Here is a 19,947-nt window from a genome sequence, read left to right as displayed (position 1 = left end):
AGATGGTGGAAAATTCAGTAGAGTCAAGGTCGTTTGCACGAGAGCAAATGATGTCGTTGCGCACGTATATATATATATATATATATATATATATATATATATATATATATATATATATATATATATATATATATATATATATATATATATATATATATATATATATATATATATATATAGGCGCAACATCCAGCCTTGTATTGAAATTTATGATAGAGATAGTAGGAGGGAACAGAGTATACAGAGATTGCTGTCAGTAGCCTCAAAAACCTGTGTTTCGGTGAGGAAGAGAAGGTGAGGTTTAGAGGAGGAGAGATGGTGTTCCACAGAATGAAAATGAGAACGAAGACCGCGAATAATACAGAAATTGATAAGAAAGAGGTTCGAAGAGTTATATCTCACAGGTTTGCCGTATTAAACGAGTGAACGACAAAGTCTTGTTTGATTAATCTTGCTCAGTCGCAACGGTGATTTCGCTGTTAATTTATACCATATAGTCATTTGTTGTGTCTGTCGATCTTACCATCACTCATTATATTATCTTGGTAATATGTAAAACTCAAAATGTTTTTGATATAGCTTACTTAGCTGCCTTTTCTGCTCATTTAGAACTGCACTTGGGTGTACTGAGTTATTATTATTATTTTTTTTTAGTAACTATTTATGTCTGTGGGTGGGTGTGGCGGGAGTCAGCAGGGGACGAATCTCTCTCTCTCTCTCTCTCTCTCTCTCTCTCTCTCTCTCTTGGCTACCATACAATCCGCGTCAGTAAAGGCCGGGTGAAGTTGGTTCATGTCGGCTATAGTCGACAGCGGGCCCTCGGTGTAGGCTACAAATGCGGTGTCGGCTATAGCCGACAGCGGGGTTAACTAATTATTGTGTATTACTGTCAGTGTTGTGCGCACTTCCTGCTAAGAGTAGTGGCACTACCGCTACCACTACTTAAGTCAAATTGTAGTGGCACTACCGCTACAGCTACTCATTTCTAAATGTAGCGCACTACCGCTACGTACTACTGCCGCTACCGCTACTTGTGAACAATAAGTACTGAAAAAAACATAATTCTCTTTTATACATATTGTTACGTTCCACGTCCTTGATAGAGTACTGAGTAAGTCACTTTACACTTCCTGTACGTGAGGCTAGAAGATTCACTCGCCTCTCTCTGCTGTGCTAGTTGACTCACCCAGTTTCTACCAGTTACCAAGGCTTCGTGAGGCGTGATTAGGAATGTCCACGAGTGACTAATCATTTATACAGTCCACAGGTAGGCAGCCAGCCACATCTCGACCCAGTCGCAGATTCACTACTGAGCGAGCGTTAGACAAGAGTGACGGGCCGCGGCTCAGCCCACTGTTCAACTGTACAAGTTTCATTCGCGTTTTCATCACGTACGTATATAGTTGGTCTACCCCGAGTAGCGATCGAGTTGTGACTAGCCCTACCTAAAAATGTAGCGCCGCTACCGCAGTTAAAGCTCCACGTATTGAAAACACAGATCGAGTTATTTATGGGAACATGTCACTCGCCACAACCACCACGGCGCGCGCGACACGCTGCGTGATTATGTTAAAAAAAATAATAAGTGACGCGCGCTCCGTGATGGTTGCGGCGAGTGACATGTTGCTATAAATAACTCTTGTGTTTTCAATATGTGGAGCTTTATCTGCATTCTGATGACACTATCGTGTTCACGAGAGATTTTCCTACGTAACGTAATAATATATTTCTGCAGTCAATGAACAACTGTTGAAAATAGTGAGCATAATTAAAACGTTATAAACATTTTTTTTTAACATCTTCACAGTTCAACTCATCGTAATACCATTTTTTTTTGTTTGTTTTGTCGAGTTTTTACAATACATCTTGATTCTACAATCACTGCTGAGTCTGGTGGTGTCAACCAAAACTGGCTATCTCGTATATGAGGTGAGCTATGGCATATAATATATAAACATGTCTCACTAGAGCAGGGCTACTCAACTGGCGGCCCGCGGTCCGAATCCGGACCTTATGAGTGTTGTAACTGGACCCCAAGTTCCAGCAGTAGAAAAATATAACTGATTTACATGGTCCTGGTAGTGATATAGTATATTTCCTTGCCTGACTGTAGGCCCTACAATCAGTCAAGGAAATACACTTGCAAGAATCCATCGCTAGGACTTTCATAATGTAAAATTATATTATTTAATCGGATCTCTGCATACATTTGTACTTGTCTAACTGGACCTTTGCTCATAATGGTTGAGTAGCCCTGCACTAGAGCATGCAAGATTTGGTCCGACATGAGCTAGCTAGTGTTAGCGGGAGAGCGGTGCAGCCAATCAGCTGCAACCTTTCCAACCTGCCTAGGCGCAGAATCTAGCTTAAGTGAACAAAGTATAGTAGTGCCGCTACGCCCAACACTGATTACTAGCTGTTATCATCATATCACAGGGTGGGGGTCCGGAATGGGAATTCCCCCTTTTAGCCAGCACCTCATCATAAAAGCCGACTACGGTAGGGTGAGAGGCCGGAGTGACTTGGGTGGAGGCCCGGAGTGACTAGCTAGGGTGGGAGGCCGGAGTGACTATAGGGAGGGGGTCGGAGTGACTGGGGGCCGGAGTGACTTGTACCGCTTGTGCCCTACTAGGTCCATTCTTCTGTCATTCATAGCCACGTCCCAGCCTGCCGTACGACAACTGATAGATAAAAGAGGACTGGATAAAGGGTGTTTAGCCTACGAGAATGTTAAATATACGTGATACTGTCTTAGGTGATCAAAATATACTCGATAAATGACACAGGAAGTTCATAATATATTTTCTTCTTGATATATTGAAGGTAACCATACATTATTATTTTCATCGTACAGCTGGCACCATCGCATCTACGTAAACAAAGTGCTCGGCTTCATCCACGTCAAGCCCCATAAAACACCCAAGAAGAAGCCGCCGCTGCCGCCTCGTCCAGACCCAGATCTTCATCCGCCTCCTCGTCGTCTTCCTCCTCCTGCATCTTTATCCGGGAGGTCCACATGGTGACATGCGTGCCTAGGTCTGCAGGGTGATGCGGCACCGGCCCCTGTGATGCCCAGGGCGCGGCGGACCTGCTGCTGTGGCGGGTGCAGGTGCGGCACGAGTGGTGGCTTTCCTTCCCAGCCCTGAGAATTGTGTGATAATGTTATGGTTCGGGTTTCATATCCATGTCTGCTCATCAAGGGGACTCTTTCGGCCTGTATCAATTTCTTATTTTCCCTTGATGGCCTTAATAACTGTATTAAAGTGATGTTTCTGTTTACCTTCTTTCCCAGCCTTAATTATAGTGCAGTAAAGTGATGTTTCTGTTTGCCTTCCTTCCCAGCACTACATCTTTCACCAGAAAAACATGAACCACGTAAGAAAATCGTTCGTTGGGTGAAACCGTAAATTGTCCGATATAAGTAATAATTGTGTGGTGGTACGCCCAGTCCTCTTGTATAATATTTGATAAGTATGTAGGTAAAATGCTTAGTTTAAGATATTGTTAAGCACAAGTGCCTTGACATAACCTCTTGTTTGTGTTTTCAGTGCCTTGTGGTAGGACTAGGCAGGGAGGGGCAGGGGGTGTGCCTGCTGCTGCCGGGCTGTCCCTGAGGCGCCATGTTCCGGCGTCTGCGGCACCTGGGCCAGGCCTTCCTGCTGGTGACCTTTGCTGCCCTGCTGGTCTTTCTCTTTGGCTGGAGGGAGGCCCAGCCAAGTGTGGGCCCCTCTGCTGTCCCTCATGTTCAGCAGGGCAGAGTAGGGGAGGCCAGCCAGCAGGAGGGCCACTCCACTCCCGGGAACATGCCGCCGCCGCTGCTGGACTTATTTGAGCAGCAGCGGGAGGCCGTGCCGCTGGACGCCAGAGAGAATGACCTGCTGTACCGGCCGCCCCTGGACATCGCCTTTATCTTCACCCATGCACGGGACAATTGGTCACTACAAGTATGTCTGTTCTTAATGACAGTACTTATTCTTTTACAATATGTTTTAATTATTCAGTATGTCTTTGTTTCTTACATTATATACTTTTTATTTATTGATGCCTTCAGTAATAGTGAACTTTTGCATATAATGACTTTGTTCTTCTGATCAATTAGATAGAGAATTAACTGCAACAATGATGTGCTGTTGTTAGTCATTATCATTTATAGTTTTGGTTATGGTGGTGAGGAAGGGTGTTGTCTTACATGTGGTTTAGGTGTTGTCTAAGCTTACAGTGATGTGTACTCGACAAACACTGAATAAGCTGTAGTCTGTATATTCTTTAGGAAGCAAGCAGATTACAGACTGATATATACAGACAGGGTACAGGGTGGACATTATTATTATTATTTTTATTATTATTATTATTATGTATGGATGAATGTGATACAGGGCAGCCATGATTATTATTTTTATTATCATTATTATTATTATTATTATTATTATTATTATTATTATTATTATGGTAACTGGCCTCGACTATCCCTGAAAAGCAACAAGAGACAAAGTGCCAACAGAACATAATTGACACTGCCTGTATCCCCAAACTAACACCACTTCCCACACTACACAGTCCCAGCTGAGGGTGGCGGCGTCATCCCTGCTAGAGCACTCATCCGCTCCACTGCGCCTCCACCTCATCACAGACGAGGACGGCTTCTTGACGGCCACGCGCATCATCAGCGACGTCCAGGCGGCCACACACCTCGACGCACGGCATATCAAGGTGAGTGTGCCCTCCTTCCCCTGCCTTCCTGCCTCCCATACCTGTGCCACTCAATTTAGGCTGTTTCACTGGATGCATTGCTACTTGTACTGTGGATATTAACCCCTTTATGAACTTCAGTCATGTCTCTACATACTTCAAACACACACTCACACTCCCTCACTCTCTCGCCCCTTGCAGCTGGTGTATGTCTCGGCCGATAACTTCATCCCCGAGATCGAGTCATCGGTCACGGTTCTTCAGGAGTTCTTCACACGGCATGCCAACTCCTACTACCGGGATGCCCTCTTCTTCTTCTCCCTCCATCTGCATCGGTTGCTGCCCGGCCTGGACCGCGTCATTCTCATGGACATCGACATCAAGGTACACACAAAGAAATAAATTAATAAAACAAAATGAAAATAAAATACTGGGTAAATACATGCACACACACAATTATAATTAGGTAAATACACACACACACACACACACACACCAGAGCAGTAAAAATTACCAACCACTCATAGATTCAGGATTAGATTGCTCCCCGCACACTACTACAGTTGGGTTACAAAAGCTACATTAAATATTCTTCAGCACCGTAAAGTGAATATTAAGAAATGTTTGATGACTTAATTTTGTTCATGCTAAAAAATTAAGGCATGAATGATTGAATTAGTGAGCCAAAGTCAACATAGGTATTGTTTTTATCCTCTCCTTTTTTTATATCCTCCTTACTTTACTGTCACTCTCTTTTTAGTTTTCATATCTATGTCTGCTCATCAAGGGGACTCTGTTTTGGCCTGTATCAATTTCTTATTTTCCCTTGATGGCCTCTTATGGATCTCAATATTAATAATAGTAACAGTAATAATAATAATTCTCTAATACTAATGGATGGCAGGTTTAATTTGCATGTTTATTCTTTCTCCTCATCCTCTGCAGTGATTTCCTAATATTAACCTGTCCGCTGTGATTGGCACGGATTTGGCCTTCACTGGTACCCTTGTAACATAATTATAGTCCCAGGTCTTTCTCTGTCTCTGTGGTGGATACTGGAGTGTTTCCCATGTGGTACTGGTATGCTGGATTTCCCCTCCCAAGGTGCATGACTTTACATTTTTCTTCATTGAATTGTAGGAGCCACATTTTGTTCCATTCCTGTAGCTTGGTGATGTCTTCTTGTTGGAAATCCGCAGTCAAGGGGTTAAGGGATGAAAGGTTTAATTTGGATGCTCAACCTTTCTCTTTATTCTCTGTAGTAATTCCCTAATATTAACCTTTTCATTGCTAAACGCTCGCAGCGAGCACTAGCGTAACTTGCTGGTGGTGCTAAACGCTTGCTACGAGCTCCAGTCGCATTCAAATTTCCTGCGTACGAGTGTTCCAATGCTATTTCTCACCCCACAGCATTGCCTATTCAGTTGGTTTTCCATGAAATTTGGTGGAAAATCATATCAGCCTAGCGCGGAAAATCTACGGACGAGCAACTGGTGGATGTTGTTGACCAATATAGCGACATTTTTGCGTAGCTTCACCTATCACATGACTGATATTTTGACCAAATAGTTGTAAATTTTGCAGTTGGCAATACTGCCCTGCCAGCACCCCATCATCAAGAGATCAACTCAGTAGTTGCCTTACGGCTGACCGTCGCACACGCATAAATGTACGTCTTCACAGACAACACCCCCTGAACGTGCCTGTACGTTCACAGGAGAGGCTTACATTACCGAATCTTATAGATCTTGGCCTCCGCTTTCCAATGGTGGTTTTGTTTTTTAGCTGTGATGAATAATTTTTGAGATACAGAGGTTAAAAGAGCGAGCACTAGTGTCACTTGCTGGTGGTGCTAAAAGCTCACTACGAGCGCCAATTGCACTCACAGTAAAAAACACCCCCTGAACGTGCCTGTACGTTCGCAGGAAAGGCTTACATAACCGAATCTTATAGATCTTGGCCTCCTCTTTCCAATGGTGTTTTTTGTTTTGTAGCCGTGATGAATAGTTTTTGAGATGCAGTGGTTAAGAGAGATCCCCTTCCCCCACTGGGGTGCCCGAGCATGCCTGGGGGGATAGTCTCGTTGCGAGCACTTAGCAAGGAGTGAAAGGTTTAATTCATATGCTCAACCTTTCTCTTCATCCTCTGCAGGTGAAGGGCGATGCAGCTGAGCTCTACTCTCACTTCGAGCGCTTCACTGAGAGCAACGTGATCGGCATGACACTGGAGCAGTCACCTGTCTACCGGCACCTGCTTTCAGCCTACCACCGCACCCACCCCAACACCACTCTGGGGGGGCCACCTACCGAGGGGGGCTTCCCGGGCTACAACAGCGGCGTGGTGCTGGTCGATATTAACAAGCTGAGGCAGTCCAAGATTATCAGTGAGTGTCAGTTGCACTTGGTTCTGGTGGGTTGGTGTTCTTCTCTTCCCACACAAGAGTTCTATAAAATATGTCCTTACAAATCTCTACACATTCCCTGATTCTCATTCAGTGACACACTTACCCCTGGGGTTGGCATGGTCTGAATATCGATATAAGTCTGTGTCAATCTTCCCTTCCCACAGAGAGCTACATGGAAAGGAGCAAACTGGTGGAGCGGACTAGCCACTACAGCTTCCAGGGACATCTCGGGGACCAGGATCTGTATACTCTCATCGCCCTTGACCACCCAGAGGTCTTCTATACGCTGCCCTGCACATGGAACCGTCAACTTTGTGAATGGTGGAGAGGGCACGGCTACCAGTCTGTGTTTGACAAATACTTCGCCTGTCCTCAAGAGCTCAAAATCATCCATGGAAATTGCAAAACTCCTATTCCGGATAACTTGTGAGGGTGGTCATAGGGTGGGTGATAGTTAGGTTAGGTGATGGTGATGGTGGATGGGGGTAGTCAGTCTGTCCTCACGAGCTCAAAATCATCCATGGAAATTGCAAAACTCCTATTCCGGATAACTTGTGAGGGTGGTTTAGTGTGTCTTAGAGTGGGTGATAGTAAGGTTATTTGATAGTGGTGGTGGTGGTGGATGGAGGTAGTCAGTCTGCCCTCATGAGCTCTAAATCATCCATGGAAATTGCAAAACTCCTATTCTGGATAACTTGTGAGGGTGGTTTTGTGTGTCTTAGAGTGGATGATAGTTAAGTTAGGTGATGGTGGTGGTGGGTAGTTAAACTATCTGCAAAAGATTGATATCATCCATGGAAACTGCAAGACTCCAATTCTGGATGATTTGTGAGAGTGGGCATATGGGTGAAAGTAAGGTTAGGTGGTGGGGGTGATGATGGTGGATAGGGTTAGTGGGTAGGGCCAGTTTTAGTAAAGTAATGAATGCCTTTTGGGGCCCCTTCGTCATCCTCATCATCTGTCATATACTTAGTCTACTGCAGGGCATTACTTAACCTAACTTGATGTGACCTAACCAAAGTTTTTTCTATATCTTCTCCTCTCTGTCTGGTGTGGGTGTCCTCCATCATGGTCTGGCTCCTAACATCATCAGGAATTCACTTAGTCTTTTGCAGGGCATTACTTAACCTAACCTGATGTGACCTAACCAAAGTTTTTCTATGTTTTCCTCCTCTCTGTCTGGTGTGGGTGTCCTCCTTTATCCTGATCTGGTATAGCTTTAAGTTTACCCTCTCACCAGGTTCTCTCTGTCTGATGCTAGAGTTACTACTCCATCCCACCCTGACAAAGTATCTGATTTCGTGTCTCCATCTGGTTCACTGTCAGACCCAATATTTACAGTTCCTGGTTGCCATTCTGTCCTTTAGGTTCTCCATCTGGTATTTCTTGTTTTGGCTTTTCCCTGTTAGCAGTTACCAGTGGATCTGATTTCGTCACTGCACCTGGTTCACTGTCAGACCTAATATTTACACTTCCTGGGTTATCATTCTGTTCTTTAGGTTCTCCATCTGGTATCTTCTTTCAGCTGTTCCCTGTTTGCCGTCACCAGTGGATCTGATTTTGTCACTCCACCTGGTTCGCTGTCAGACCTAATATTTACACTTCCTGGGTTATCATTCTCTTCTTTAGGTTCTCCATCTGGTCTCTCCTTTTAGCTCTTCTCTGTTTGCTGTTACCAGTGGATCTGATTTTGTCACTCCACCCGGTTTGCTGTCAGACCTAATATTTACACTTCCTGGGTTATCATTCTCTTCTTTAGGTTCTCCATCTGGTCTCTCCTTTTAGCTCTTCTCTGTTTGCTGTTACCAGTGGATCTGATTTTGTCACTCCACCCGGTTCGCTGTCAGACCTAATATTTACACTTCCTGGGTTATCATTCTGTTCTTTAGGTTCTCCATCTGGTATCTTCTTTCAGCTGTTCCCTGTTTTCCGTTACCAGTGGATCTGATTTTGTCACTCCACCCGGTTCGCTGTCAGACCTAATATTTACACTTCCTGGGTTATCATTCTCTTCTTTAGGTTCTCCATCTGGTCTCTCCTTTTAGCTCTTCTCTGTTTGCTGTTACCAGTGGATATGATTTTGTCACTCCACCCGGTTTGCTGTCAGACCTAATATTTACACTTCCTGGGTTATCATTCTCTTCTTTAGGTTCTCCATCTGGTCTCTCCTTTTAGCTCTTCTCTGTTTGCTGTTACCAGTGGATATGATTTTGTCTTCACCTGGTTCACTGTCAGACCTAATTTCTACACTTCCTGGGTTATCATTCTCTTCTTTAGGTTCTCCATCTGGTCTCTCCTTTTAGCTCTTCTCTGTTTGCTGTTACCAGTGGATATGATTTTGTCTTCACCTGGTTCACTGTCAGACCTAATTTCTACACTTCCTTGGCTGTCACTCTGTTCCTTAGCTTGCCTATCTGATATCCTCTTCCTCTTTATGCCTTTCCCTGTTAGGAGTCACCACAGTGGATCATTTTTCTTCACTCTATAAGGGGTATGATGGATGACTGTGGTGGGTGAAGGTGTAGATGAGAGGAGGTAAGGTTGGGTGGATGTGGTGGAGATGGATGAGTGAGCTAGAGGTTATATTAGCAAAAGATTCTATGCAAGAAGGTGTGAGGAAGCTGTATATGGGGGATGAGGGGTATGATGGATGATTGGGGTGGATGAGGAGGTAACAGTTCAGTGGGATGTGGTTGTACTGCAAAAGCTTCTATACAAGAGACTGTGAGGAAAAATTGTGTGGAGTGGATGATGGATATGATGGATGATAGGGGTGGATGAGAGAAAGGAACGGGTGAAGATGCATAAGTAAGCTAGCAAAGTATTCTATAAGTATTCTCTATATATGGTGTGACTTAAGGCATTGTCATATAAAAGCATAACCTAACAATAGCTCTTAGGATGGGCACATAAGCCAATCTTAACTCTCGTGTTCTTGCTTCTTATAACTAGTGCTTGTGACCTAGTGATCCTTAAAGGGTGTGGTAATGAGTATTTTAGGGTGTATAGGTAGGCATTAGGGACCAACTTCAAGGGGAAATATGCAATTTGTGGGGGGGGGGGAGCTTAGGAAGGGAGGGAAGTAAAGGAGAAAGGAAGGGAAGAGGAAGGGAGGGAAGAGGAACAATGGGAGGAAGGGAGGGAAGGAAAGGAGAAAGGAAGGGAGCAAAGAAAGAAAAGGAAAGATGGGAGAAAGGAAAGGAAGAGGAAGGGAGGAAGTAAGGAAGGAAGAGAAAAGAAAGAATGGCATGTTCCAGTGTAGAGAAGAGAGACAGTATTACAGAACTATCATAAGCAAAGAAAGAAAAGGAAAGATGGAAGAAAGGAAAGGAAGAGGAAGGGAGGAAGTAAGGAAGGAAGAGAAAAGAAAGAATGGCATGTTCCAGTGTAAAGAGAGACAGTATTACAGAACTATCATAAGCAAAGAAAGAAAGAATGGCATGTTCCAGTGTAAAGAGAGACAGTATTACAGAACTATCATAAACTTCAACCAAAAGTCATTCATCTGTCATGTTAACTCATTAGGTATCGTTTATGTCCTTCTTTTTTAATTTTTCTCCTTACTTTAATATCACTGTCTTATTTTGTTCATGTCATGGGTACTCTTTTTGGGTCTATTTCAGTTATTTTTTTCCCTTGATGCCCTTTCATGAATCTCAATAATAATAGTAATAATTTAGGGTTCATTGGAGGGTTGGTAAGATAGCCTTTTCAGCAGCTTTCAATGTATTGTTTTTTCTTTATTTTTTGTCTATTCTTGTGTGTGGCAGTCGCTCAGTGTTTCTCTCACATCTCTTCTTTTATCTTGTGTAGACTGTCTTTCACTTTCTCCATCCTTGTCTCTGTGTCTTCTTCTCTGTGTGATGTCCATAGAGCAAGTCTGGTGGGTGTCCATTTTTCTCATAAGATTGTTGGCAAAAGGCTTGACCTTTTTTTTTATGCAGTGTGTCCTACACTTTTTTCTGAAGCTGAAAATCACTTTCTATTCATCCCTCTGTTGTCTGAAAGGCAAATCCGGTGTCCAGTTCTCTTGGTGAGGTTGTTAGGATAGGACTCGTCTCCTTTATCTTTTTATGAGGGTGTTCGATGCAGTGTATCACATCCATTTTCATCCCTTTGTTGTTCGAATTGCAAATCCGGTGTCCAGTTCTCTTGGTAAGGTTGTTAGGACAGGACTCTTCTCTCTCATTATGCAGTATGTCCTAGGGTGTTCGATGCAGTAAATCTCATCCATTGTCATCCCTCTGTTGTCTGAAAAGCAATTGTGTGGTGTTCAGTTCTCTTGGTAAGGATGCTGGAAAAGGATTCACCCACTTTTTTTATGTATGTACCTCAGTTCTAGAGTTTCTGGGGCATCAATTACTTTTGTCCTTATCCCTCTGTTGTCTGAAAAGCAAGTCCGGTGTCCAGTTATCTTGGTAAGGATATTAGAATGGGGGTCGTCATGCACTCTCTCATGCAATTTTACTTAGACTAATACTTACTTAGATCAATAACTGTGGCCGATGAACCCTTAATGAAGTTCCTCAGTTAGATTTCCTTTGCATTGATAATTAACTGTTCTAACTCCCACCATGGACAGGCTCAAGGTGATGGAGGTGAGCACTAAGGCCTCGCACAGCTGTAGCTTAACCTCTTTTTTTTTTTTTATAGTAATGGAGGCACCTCAAGGGTAAAGGAAGATAATAATAAGGTAGAGGTATAGGCCTATCAAAGAGGAGTGGATAGGGTTACAAACATTACGATCTATAAACAAGACAAGTTCAGTTCAGTTGATGGTCGGGGAGATAGCCTTTGCAACGCCTCCCCTTTGCTTCCTTTTCTCTACTCTAAGGTGTTTTTGTTTTGTTTTTTTACTGCAAAGGAAACAGCTCAAGGGCAAAAAGAAAAAGAAAACAATGAAAAAAAGCTCACTAATCACTGCTCCTATATAAAAGAGAAAAGAGGAGTGGTCAAAAGAGAGGTCAGTTTCGGGAGGAGAGGTGGCCTGATACTCTCCTCTTGAAAGGTTTTAGTCCGCTGCTTTTCCCATTTCCAGCACTCATACAGAACCCGTTTCACTTTTTCGTCAATGTGGTCTTCGGATAACATTTCTGCAGTCCAGTTTTTTTACATGGTTGTCGGAACAGAGTATAAACACCCTTTCACATGCACAAAAGGTTGCTGTAGGTGAAGAGACTCAATGGAGGGCAAGATGGGATGGAATTCCTTGTGATAGAGGGTTCAGTAGTCCTTATATAGAGGGAGGGGGATGGGGGCAGGGTGGCAGGGTGGGGTGTAGAGAGTTACTGGTTGGTAGGGTGATTGAGGTTTTTGTAATTGTTCTCTGCATGATTTATCTCACCTAGTTTACTAATATTTTGTTCTCACTGACTTTTTTTGTTTTTCTGATTTGCACAATGCACTTTTTTTAGGGAAAGTGGTTTCTATGGTGTGCTTCATATGGTATAGTTTAATAGTTTTTGCTCTCTCTCTATATATATCTATCTTTTTATCTATTTATCTATTTGTCTGTCTCTTTCTCATACAATTCATAACATCATGGTTTTATTACACTCATAAATTATTGAGAAAAAATTGTGTGGTTTATCAGTGTGTGTGTGTGTGTGTGATTTCCCAAGGGAGGTAGGAAGAGAGGGAGATAGGGAGGAAACAAAGAAGAGGAGTGAGCTTAGTTAGGAAAGAAGGAAGAAGGGAAGGTGTGTGTGTGTGTGTGTGTGTGTGTGATTTCCCAAGGGAGGGAGGAAGAGAGGGAGATAAGAAGGAAACAAAGAAGAGGAGTGAGCTTAGTTATGTATAGTTAGGTAGGAAGAAGGGGGAAGGAAGAAGGAAGGTGTGTGTGTGTGTACGAAAAATCTATACTTATACATATTTTACTCAGTATACAATGATCTCTCAGACACTGCCTTGGTCAGTCAGATGTGTAGACTCCGTCCATTAGCCATTGTTGGTCATCACATTCCAAGGAGAGAGTCAATCAAAGTGTGTGCTGGTTGTCTAATAAGAGCCATTTCCACAGTCCGACACGGTGTCTTCGCAATCCCATACAATCTTTAACCCCTTGACTGTGGATTTCCTAACAGAAGACATCACCAAGCTACAGGAATGGAACAAAAAATTTAGTGAAGAAAAATGTAAAGTCCTGCACCTTGGGAGGGGATATCCAGCATACCAATACCACATGGGAAAGACTCCACTATCCACCACAGACCTGGGAGTAAATGTTACCAGGCTACCAATGAAAGCCAAATCTGTGCCAATTGCAGGGGATGGGTTAAAAAGTGAATGAAAAAGTTAGTGTGAAGAAAAGATTGGTAGAAGAAAATTAGAAAAATGTGCAAAAGGGAGAATTAATGTAGCAAATAGATCGGAAATGACAGAAAAATGTTGAGAAAGTGGATGAAAAAGTTAAGTGTGAAGAAAAGAGTGGAAATGATAGAGGAAAATTAAAAAAAATATGTAAAAAGTAGAATTAATTGGAAATGATAGAGAAATGCTATGAAAGTGGATGGTGAGGCAAAAAGTGGATGAAAAAGTTAATGTGAAGAAGAGTGGAAATGATAGAAGAAAATAAAAAAAAGTGCAAAAAGGAGAATCAATGTAGCAAATAGATTTGAAATGATAGAAAAATGTTAAGAAAGAGGATGGTGAGGTTTTTGAGGCAGCACCAGATACACAATTATAAGAGGTTGCCTGCTATATTTTCCTCAAATTTCTGAACTTAACCCGGTAGCAGCAACAGGCCAGATTTGTGGCTTTACTGTGTAGCAGCGACGGGCCAAATTTGTGCCATGGTATAAATCCCTCAAAATAGATGATACATATACTGATCACAAATGCTTTGATATATATTATGAAATGGTTTGTGTGAGCAATGATTTTTTCTCATTTTTTCTCGCTTAGAGGGACCAATAAGAAACATGATCCCTGCTGCTACCAGGTTAAAATACGAACACCAAACACTATATATGTTGCTACAAGGAAATTTTGAAGTCTTTGGTATCGGTTCGGGAGATTACTAACCCATCATGGCAGACTGTGAAAGTGGCCCTCTATGGCACCAGCGTTACTGTGGGTGGAACAAATATAGTAACCACAGTGTTATCGGCATTACTGTATATGTAGAGTGGAGGAAAAGTAGCCGCCACAGTGTAGGGTGAATATAACTATGTGGAGAGAAAGCTAAAAATTTGTATGATTATCCCTTCCCTCTGAGACCATTTGTATTCTCAGATGCTTCCTCCTCTCATGTCACATATTTCCAAAGGCCGAAAAGGAGATCAGTCGGGTTTTCATGAGTTTTTTTTTCACATTCATGGTACAGAAGAAGGGTCACACTACCACTATGGCCATCAAACTACCCCTGGAAATGCCCCAAACCTCTACGAAAGCCTTGTGTGTGTGTGTTTGAGTGGGTCATTTTCCGAGGGAGGGAGGGAGGAAGAAAGGGATGTATGGAGGAAACAAGGAAGAGGAGAGAGCCTAGTTAGGTATAGTTAGGAAGGAAGAAGGTAGAAAGGAAGGAAGGAAGAAGGGAAGGTGTGTGTGTGTTTGTTTTTGTTTGGGTGGTTCAATTTCCGAGGGAGGGAGATATGGAGGAAACAAGGCAGAGGAGAGAGCCTAGTTAGGTACAGTTAGAAAGGAAGAAGAGAGAAAAGGAAGGAAGGAAGAAGGGAAGGTGTGTGTGTGTTTGGGAGATATAGAGGAAACAAGGAAGAGGAGAGAGCTCTTTTTTAAGGTGTGTGTTTGGGTGGGTCATTTTCCGAGGGAGGGAGGAAGAGAAGGAGATATGGAGGAAACAAGGAAGAGGAGAGAGCCTAGTTAGGTATAGTTAGGAAGGAAGAAGAGAAAAGGAAGGAAGGAAGAAGGGAAGGTGTGTGTGTGTGTGTGTTTGGGTGGGTCATTTTCCGAGGGAGGGAGGAAGAGGGGGAGATATAGAGGAAACAAGGAAGAGGAGAGAGCCTAGTTAGGTATAGTTAGGAAGGAAGAAGAGAGAAAATGAAGGAAGGACGAAGGAAAGTGTGTGTTGTGTGTGTGTGTGGGTGGGTCAGGGAGGGAGGAAGAGAATGAGATATGGAGGAAACAAGGAAGAGGAGAGAGCCTAGTTAGGTATAGTTAGGAAGGAAGAAGAGAAAAGGAAGGAAGGAAGAAGGGAAGGTGTGTGTTTGGGTGGGTCATTTTCCGAGGGAGGGAGGAAGAGAGAGATATGGAGGAAACAAGGAAGGGGAGAGAGCCTAGTTAGGAAGGAAGGAAGGAAGAAGGGAAGGTGTGTGTAGTGGGAGGTGATATTTAAAAATGTGGGTCCTGTCAGGCGGTTTAATGGCATGCTCAGAAAAGGAACGAAATCTGACCTCTAGTGATGTTCCCTTCCTCTCTTGTTGACAGTCTGGGATTCGAACCTGGGCTCATGGATTCGAAGCTGTAGGAACTCGAACCACCACCACGGAAGCAGTAGTGAGATGATGGGGATGGAAGGAGAAGGGGAGAGGGAATAACGTGTGTGTGTGTGTGTGTGTGTATTATGATTGTCTATAGGCCTACAGTTTCTGGCGGGCTTTTGATATAGGCCTATGCTTTACAATGATGGTGGATTTATTCATAGTTATTTTTTTTTACCTCACTGACAACTACACACACACAAAAAAAAAAACACCGGAAGCTATCATTAAGAATCTAAGAACAGCAACAACAACAAAAAACGAAAAAAAGAAAAGAAATATGGAAGATAAGAAAATTAATCGAGATAAGAAGAATAAAATGTCAAAAAAATCACAGAAAAAAAGTTAACCATGTGAGTATGTGTGTATGTATCTATCTATCTATCTATCTATCCACTGGGCCCTAAGAGCAGGCGGGAACAGCTGACAACCGTGCGTGCGCGTGTCAGTATGGCCGTGACCATTGAGCGTGGAGGGTGCATATTCGCAGCGTGCGGGAGTAGCTGACTTGACTGGTGTGCCGCGCGCCTCTCCGTCCCTTGATAACCCAAAGCTTCGTTCGTGAGTCCCCGTGCAGTGATATAAGGAGCGGCTTCGTGGCCAGGGATGTGCCTTTAGTCTTCCAAGGGGGTGAGTGTACTATATACTGTGTAATAGTGTTTTCGTAGTAATAGTGGTGGTGGCGGTAGTAGTAGTAGTAGTAGTTGTGGTTGTGGTTGTTAGTGTAGTTGTAGTAGTAGTAATAGTGGTTGTTAGTGTAAGTTGTAGTAACAGTAGTAGTAGAAGTAGTAGTAGTAGTAGTAGTAGTATATATTTAATGTGCTTGGGCTCCAAAATCTTTAAGAATATGGCCCTTAGCACAAGTCTTTCAACACTATAGTAAAGAGATGTGATCCTTCAGATGATATAAATAAAACAAAGGAGAGGAAAAAGAAGACAGGGAGCTTGGCAAACGAGGGGATGGTGGAGGAAAAGAATGACATTACAAAAGGTATGGAAAAGAAAACATAGGAGAGAGAGAGAGAGAGAGAGAGAGAGAGAGAGAGAGAGAGAGAGAGAGAGAGAGAGGATGAATGAATGAAAGTGTACCTACAATTGGAAAAGAAAAAGAAAAAAAAAGAAAGACAGAAAAGGAATGGAAGACAAACAAACATAACGTACAGGAATAAAAAAAAGGAGAAAGGACGAAAAAAGAAAGAGAATAAAGGAAGAAAATAAAAAAAAGAGAATAAAGAAACAGGATATAGGTAGAGGATAAAGGAAGGATAAAGAAAGAGGGTAAAGGGAAAGGATAAAGGAAGAGGATAAAAAAAGTGAATAAAGGAAAAGGATAAAGAAATAATAAGGGAAGAGGAGAAAGGGAGGATAAAAGAAGTAATAGTAGTAGTAGTAACAGTAGTAGTAGTAGTGGTAGTAGTAGTAGTAGTAGTAGTAGTAGTAGTAGTAGTAGTAGTAGAAATAAGTGATGGAGGTAGTGATAATAATGATGATGAGTTTATTGATATTTTTTCTTTACTCTTTTATCTTTTATCTTGCTCGGGTAATATTATTTTATTCGTATTTTTTATTTTTACTTTTTGTACATTCTTTCTGTCAGCCTTTCTTTCTTTCTTTCTTTCTTTCTTTCTTTCTTTCTTTCTTTCTCCAGACACACACACACACACACACACACACACAGATACACCGCTCAAAGACGATCATTTTCTCGCGATCTTTACCGAGACAACACCTGCCGCACTTTCTCTCTCTCTCTCTCTCTCTCTCTCTCTCTCTCAAGGCACCTCACTGAAAAAAAAATAATGCGTGTGTGTGTGTGTGTGTGTGTGTGAGAGTGTGTGTGTGTGTGTGTGTGTAATAAGCAATATATGTGACTAATTATCTTACATATCCGTGTTGGTAATCTTACTCTCTGACCTTATACAAACCTGACCTAGTACAAAGGGTATTACAGAGAGAGAGAGAGAGAGAGAGAGAGAGAGAGAGAGAGAGAGAGAGATTATTATAAGTAATGTAACAAAGAAAGAAACCCACTTATATTTGTCTATCCTGCTACCACTTCTATTACTACTACTACTACTACTACTACGTACTACTAAATAATTGATTGTATTGTATCAAGTTTTATTTATGTTCCGTTATTATTATTATTATTATTATTATTATTATTATTATTATTATCATTATTATTATTATTATCATTATTATTATTATTATTATTATTGTTATATATTATTCATTATCACTTTGTCAGTGTTGTGTTTTACATCTTTATGCAAACTCTCTCTCTCTCTCTCTCTCTCTCTCTCTCTCTCTCTCTCTCTCTCTCTCTCTCTCTCTCTCTCTCTCTCTCTCTCGACCACTCATTGGTTAAGGTAATTCGTTTCCGCCTGTCAAATGTGGGCCAGTTTCTCCTCCTCCTCCTCCTCCTCCTCCTCTTCTCCTTCGTCGTCGTCTTCTTCGTCGCCTACCTCACTTTTTCATTCATCTCTCCGCTCTGCTTCTTCTTCGTCTTTTCCTTCTTCTTCTTCTTCTTCTTCTTCTTCATCATCATTTTTTTTTTACTTCTCTTAATTTTCTTCTTTTCTGTCCTCCTTTTCCTCTTTTTGCTCCTCCTCCTCCTCCTCCTCTTCCCAGAGCCCTTACATGCCTAAGTGCCGCCCCAGGGCAAAGTTCTCAGTGACGCCCCCCCCAATCACCACTTCCCACCTCCACCACGTACCGTAACTGCCTATGACCCTAATTTGGGCAACGTGATTATAGGATACCGGTATACATAATAAAATAAGCTTTTGCTGTGTGTGCCGTATAATTAAGTAAGCTTTAAAGAGTAAAAAATATTTTTTCATAAATAATAGGAAAAAGCATTCCTCAGACTGCAATGTGGTTAGAATTGCCGCCCCTCTAAAAGTGCCGCCCCCAGGCATATGCCCCCACTTGCCCCGCCCCCCATGTGAGGGCCCTGCCTCTTCCTCCTCCTCCTCGTGGGTAAGACAGGAAGGAATGAAGATAAAGATGGATGGAGGGAATGTATGGCAAGTTTCCTGAACACACACACACACACACACACACACACACACACACACACACACACACACACACACACACACACACACACACACACACACACACACACACACACACACACACACACACACACACACACACACACACACACACACACACACACACACACACACACACACACACACACACACACAGCCATATGCTTCTATTTTCCTTCTTCTTCTTCTGCTTCTTCTTCTTCTTCTTCTTCTTCGTCTTCTTCTTCTTCTTCTTCTTCTTCTTCATCTTCTTCTTCTTCTTCTTCTTCTTCTTCTTCTTCTTCATACTCATCGTAATCATAATAGCCTTCTTGTTCTTTTTTTTTGCTATTGTTCTCCTTCTCCTCCTCCTCCTCCTCCTCCTCCTCCTCCTCCATGCTGCACGTCCGTTATTTCACTGTTGACCATCCACCTGTTGTCTCCTCCTCCTCCTCCTCCTCTTCTTTTTCCGCCTCACCGACCTATTGTCTTTCTTACCTACTGACTCTCTTCTTGGGTGTCTTTCTTCTTCTTCTTCTTCTTCTTCTTTTACCACCGGCTCCTCGCTTTTAGAATAGTATTTGACAAGGTTCTTCCCTCAAAGCCTAAGTCAACTAAAGTATTCGACAAATCCTAAGTCAACTAAAGTATTCGACAAAGCCTAAGTCGTCTATTATAATCGACATGTTTCTTAACTCAAACCGTAAGTCAACTAAAAGCCCATAAGGTAGAGGGTAAAGTTTTAGGTGTGTCTCGAGGCGTGGCGTAATGACAGGCGCAGAGTGTTTAAGGCAATAAAAGGGTGATGTATATTATGATTGGGTGTGTTACTAGTGGAGTCTCGTAGGAACCAGTCGAGGCCTTTACTGTTTATCATTTACATCATCAAGCAGTCTTCTTATGTCTGTATTTCCTCCTGCGTTCTAGTGCATGGCGTCCCAAAGGAATCAGTTTTGGGTCCGTTACTTTTCAGCATTTACATCATGAAGCAACTTTTATTATGTCTGTGTTTCCTCCTGCCTACGACTTTGATGCGTTCTAGTGGCGTCACGAAGGAATCAGTTTTGGGTTCGTTACTTTTCAGCATTTACATCGTCAAGCAAATTTGGTATGTCTGTTTCCTCCTGCCTACGACTTGGGTGCGTTCTAGTGGCGTCCCGAAGCAATTATTCTTGGTTCCGTTACTGTTTATTATATACATCGTCAAGCAGCTTTCATATATCTGTGTTTCCTCCTGCCTACGACTTTGGTGCGTTACTCGTGGCGTCCCGAAGTAAATCGTTCTTGGTTCCGTTAGTGTTTATCATTTACATCATCAAGCAGCCTTCCTATGTCTGTGTTTCCTCCTGCCTACGACTTTGGTGCGTTCTAGTGG

The 19,947-nt window shown here is 42.5% G+C and overlaps 2 protein-coding genes and 1 long non-coding RNA gene across 15 annotated transcripts in view; 2 read left to right on the top strand and 1 right to left on the bottom strand.

The window, feature by feature from the left end:
• Positions 1–2,383: 2,383 nt before the first annotated feature.
• Positions 2,384–10,487, top strand: LOC126995417 (xyloside xylosyltransferase 1-like). 13 transcript variants are annotated; one of them, XR_007750308.1, is made up of 8 exons: positions 2,614–3,109; positions 3,549–3,944; positions 4,558–4,710; positions 4,891–5,073; positions 6,841–7,072; positions 7,258–8,852; positions 8,983–9,112; positions 9,371–10,389. XR_007750308.1 is itself a non-coding variant. In XM_050854937.1 (7 exons), the coding sequence occupies exons 3-7, from the start codon at positions 3,621–3,623 to the stop codon at positions 7,521–7,523; spliced, it is 1,158 nt and encodes a 385-aa protein (XP_050710894.1). In that variant the 5' UTR covers positions 2,384–2,499; positions 2,855–3,109; positions 3,549–3,620; the 3' UTR covers positions 7,524–10,389. The 13 variants fall into 13 exon arrangements, 3 of the variants coding, with proteins under 3 accessions (XP_050710894.1, XP_050710893.1, XP_050710895.1); XR_007750309.1 differs by having other exon boundaries at positions 9,243–10,389; XM_050854937.1 differs by adding an exon at positions 2,384–2,499 and having other exon boundaries at positions 2,855–3,109; positions 7,258–10,389.
• A 166-nt stretch (positions 10,488–10,653) lies between these two features.
• LOC126995419 (uncharacterized) lies at positions 10,654–14,759 on the bottom strand. The gene is made up of 2 exons (XR_007750315.1): positions 11,759–14,759; positions 10,654–11,720 (listed from the first exon to the last, which is right to left on the bottom strand). It is a non-coding gene; the product is annotated as an uncharacterized LOC126995419 (long non-coding RNA).
• Positions 14,760–15,233: 474 nt separating this feature from the next.
• Positions 15,234–19,947, top strand: part of LOC126995337 (uncharacterized) — a 75,146-nt gene continuing 70,432 nt past the window's right edge. Inside the window, exon 1 of the mRNA XM_050854816.1 lies at positions 15,234–16,161. The gene's annotated coding sequence lies outside the window, so the exon portion shown is untranslated. The remainder of the gene's footprint in view (positions 16,162–19,947) is intronic.

This window comes from Eriocheir sinensis, chromosome 8 (assembly GCF_024679095.1).
Source record: "Eriocheir sinensis breed Jianghai 21 chromosome 8, ASM2467909v1, whole genome shotgun sequence".
Taxonomy (NCBI): domain Eukaryota; kingdom Metazoa; phylum Arthropoda; class Malacostraca; order Decapoda; family Varunidae; genus Eriocheir; species Eriocheir sinensis.
This window is presented reverse-complemented; position numbering and strand designations above follow the sequence as displayed.

What these genes read in the sequence shown, in the direction of transcription:
- LOC126995417 (XM_050854937.1), top strand. Translation starts at nt 3,621, where the DNA reads ATGTTCCGGCGTCTGCGGCACCTGGGCCAGGCCTTCCTGCTGGTGACC. An exon ending in TCGACGCACGGCATATCAAG is followed by an intron (nt 4,711 to 4,890) that starts GTGAGTGTGCCC and finishes CGCCCCTTGCAG; the next exon opens with CTGGTGTATGTCTCGGCCGA. An exon ending in TCATGGACATCGACATCAAG is followed by an intron (nt 5,074 to 6,840) that starts GTACACACAAAG and finishes CATCCTCTGCAG; the next exon opens with GTGAAGGGCGATGCAGCTGA.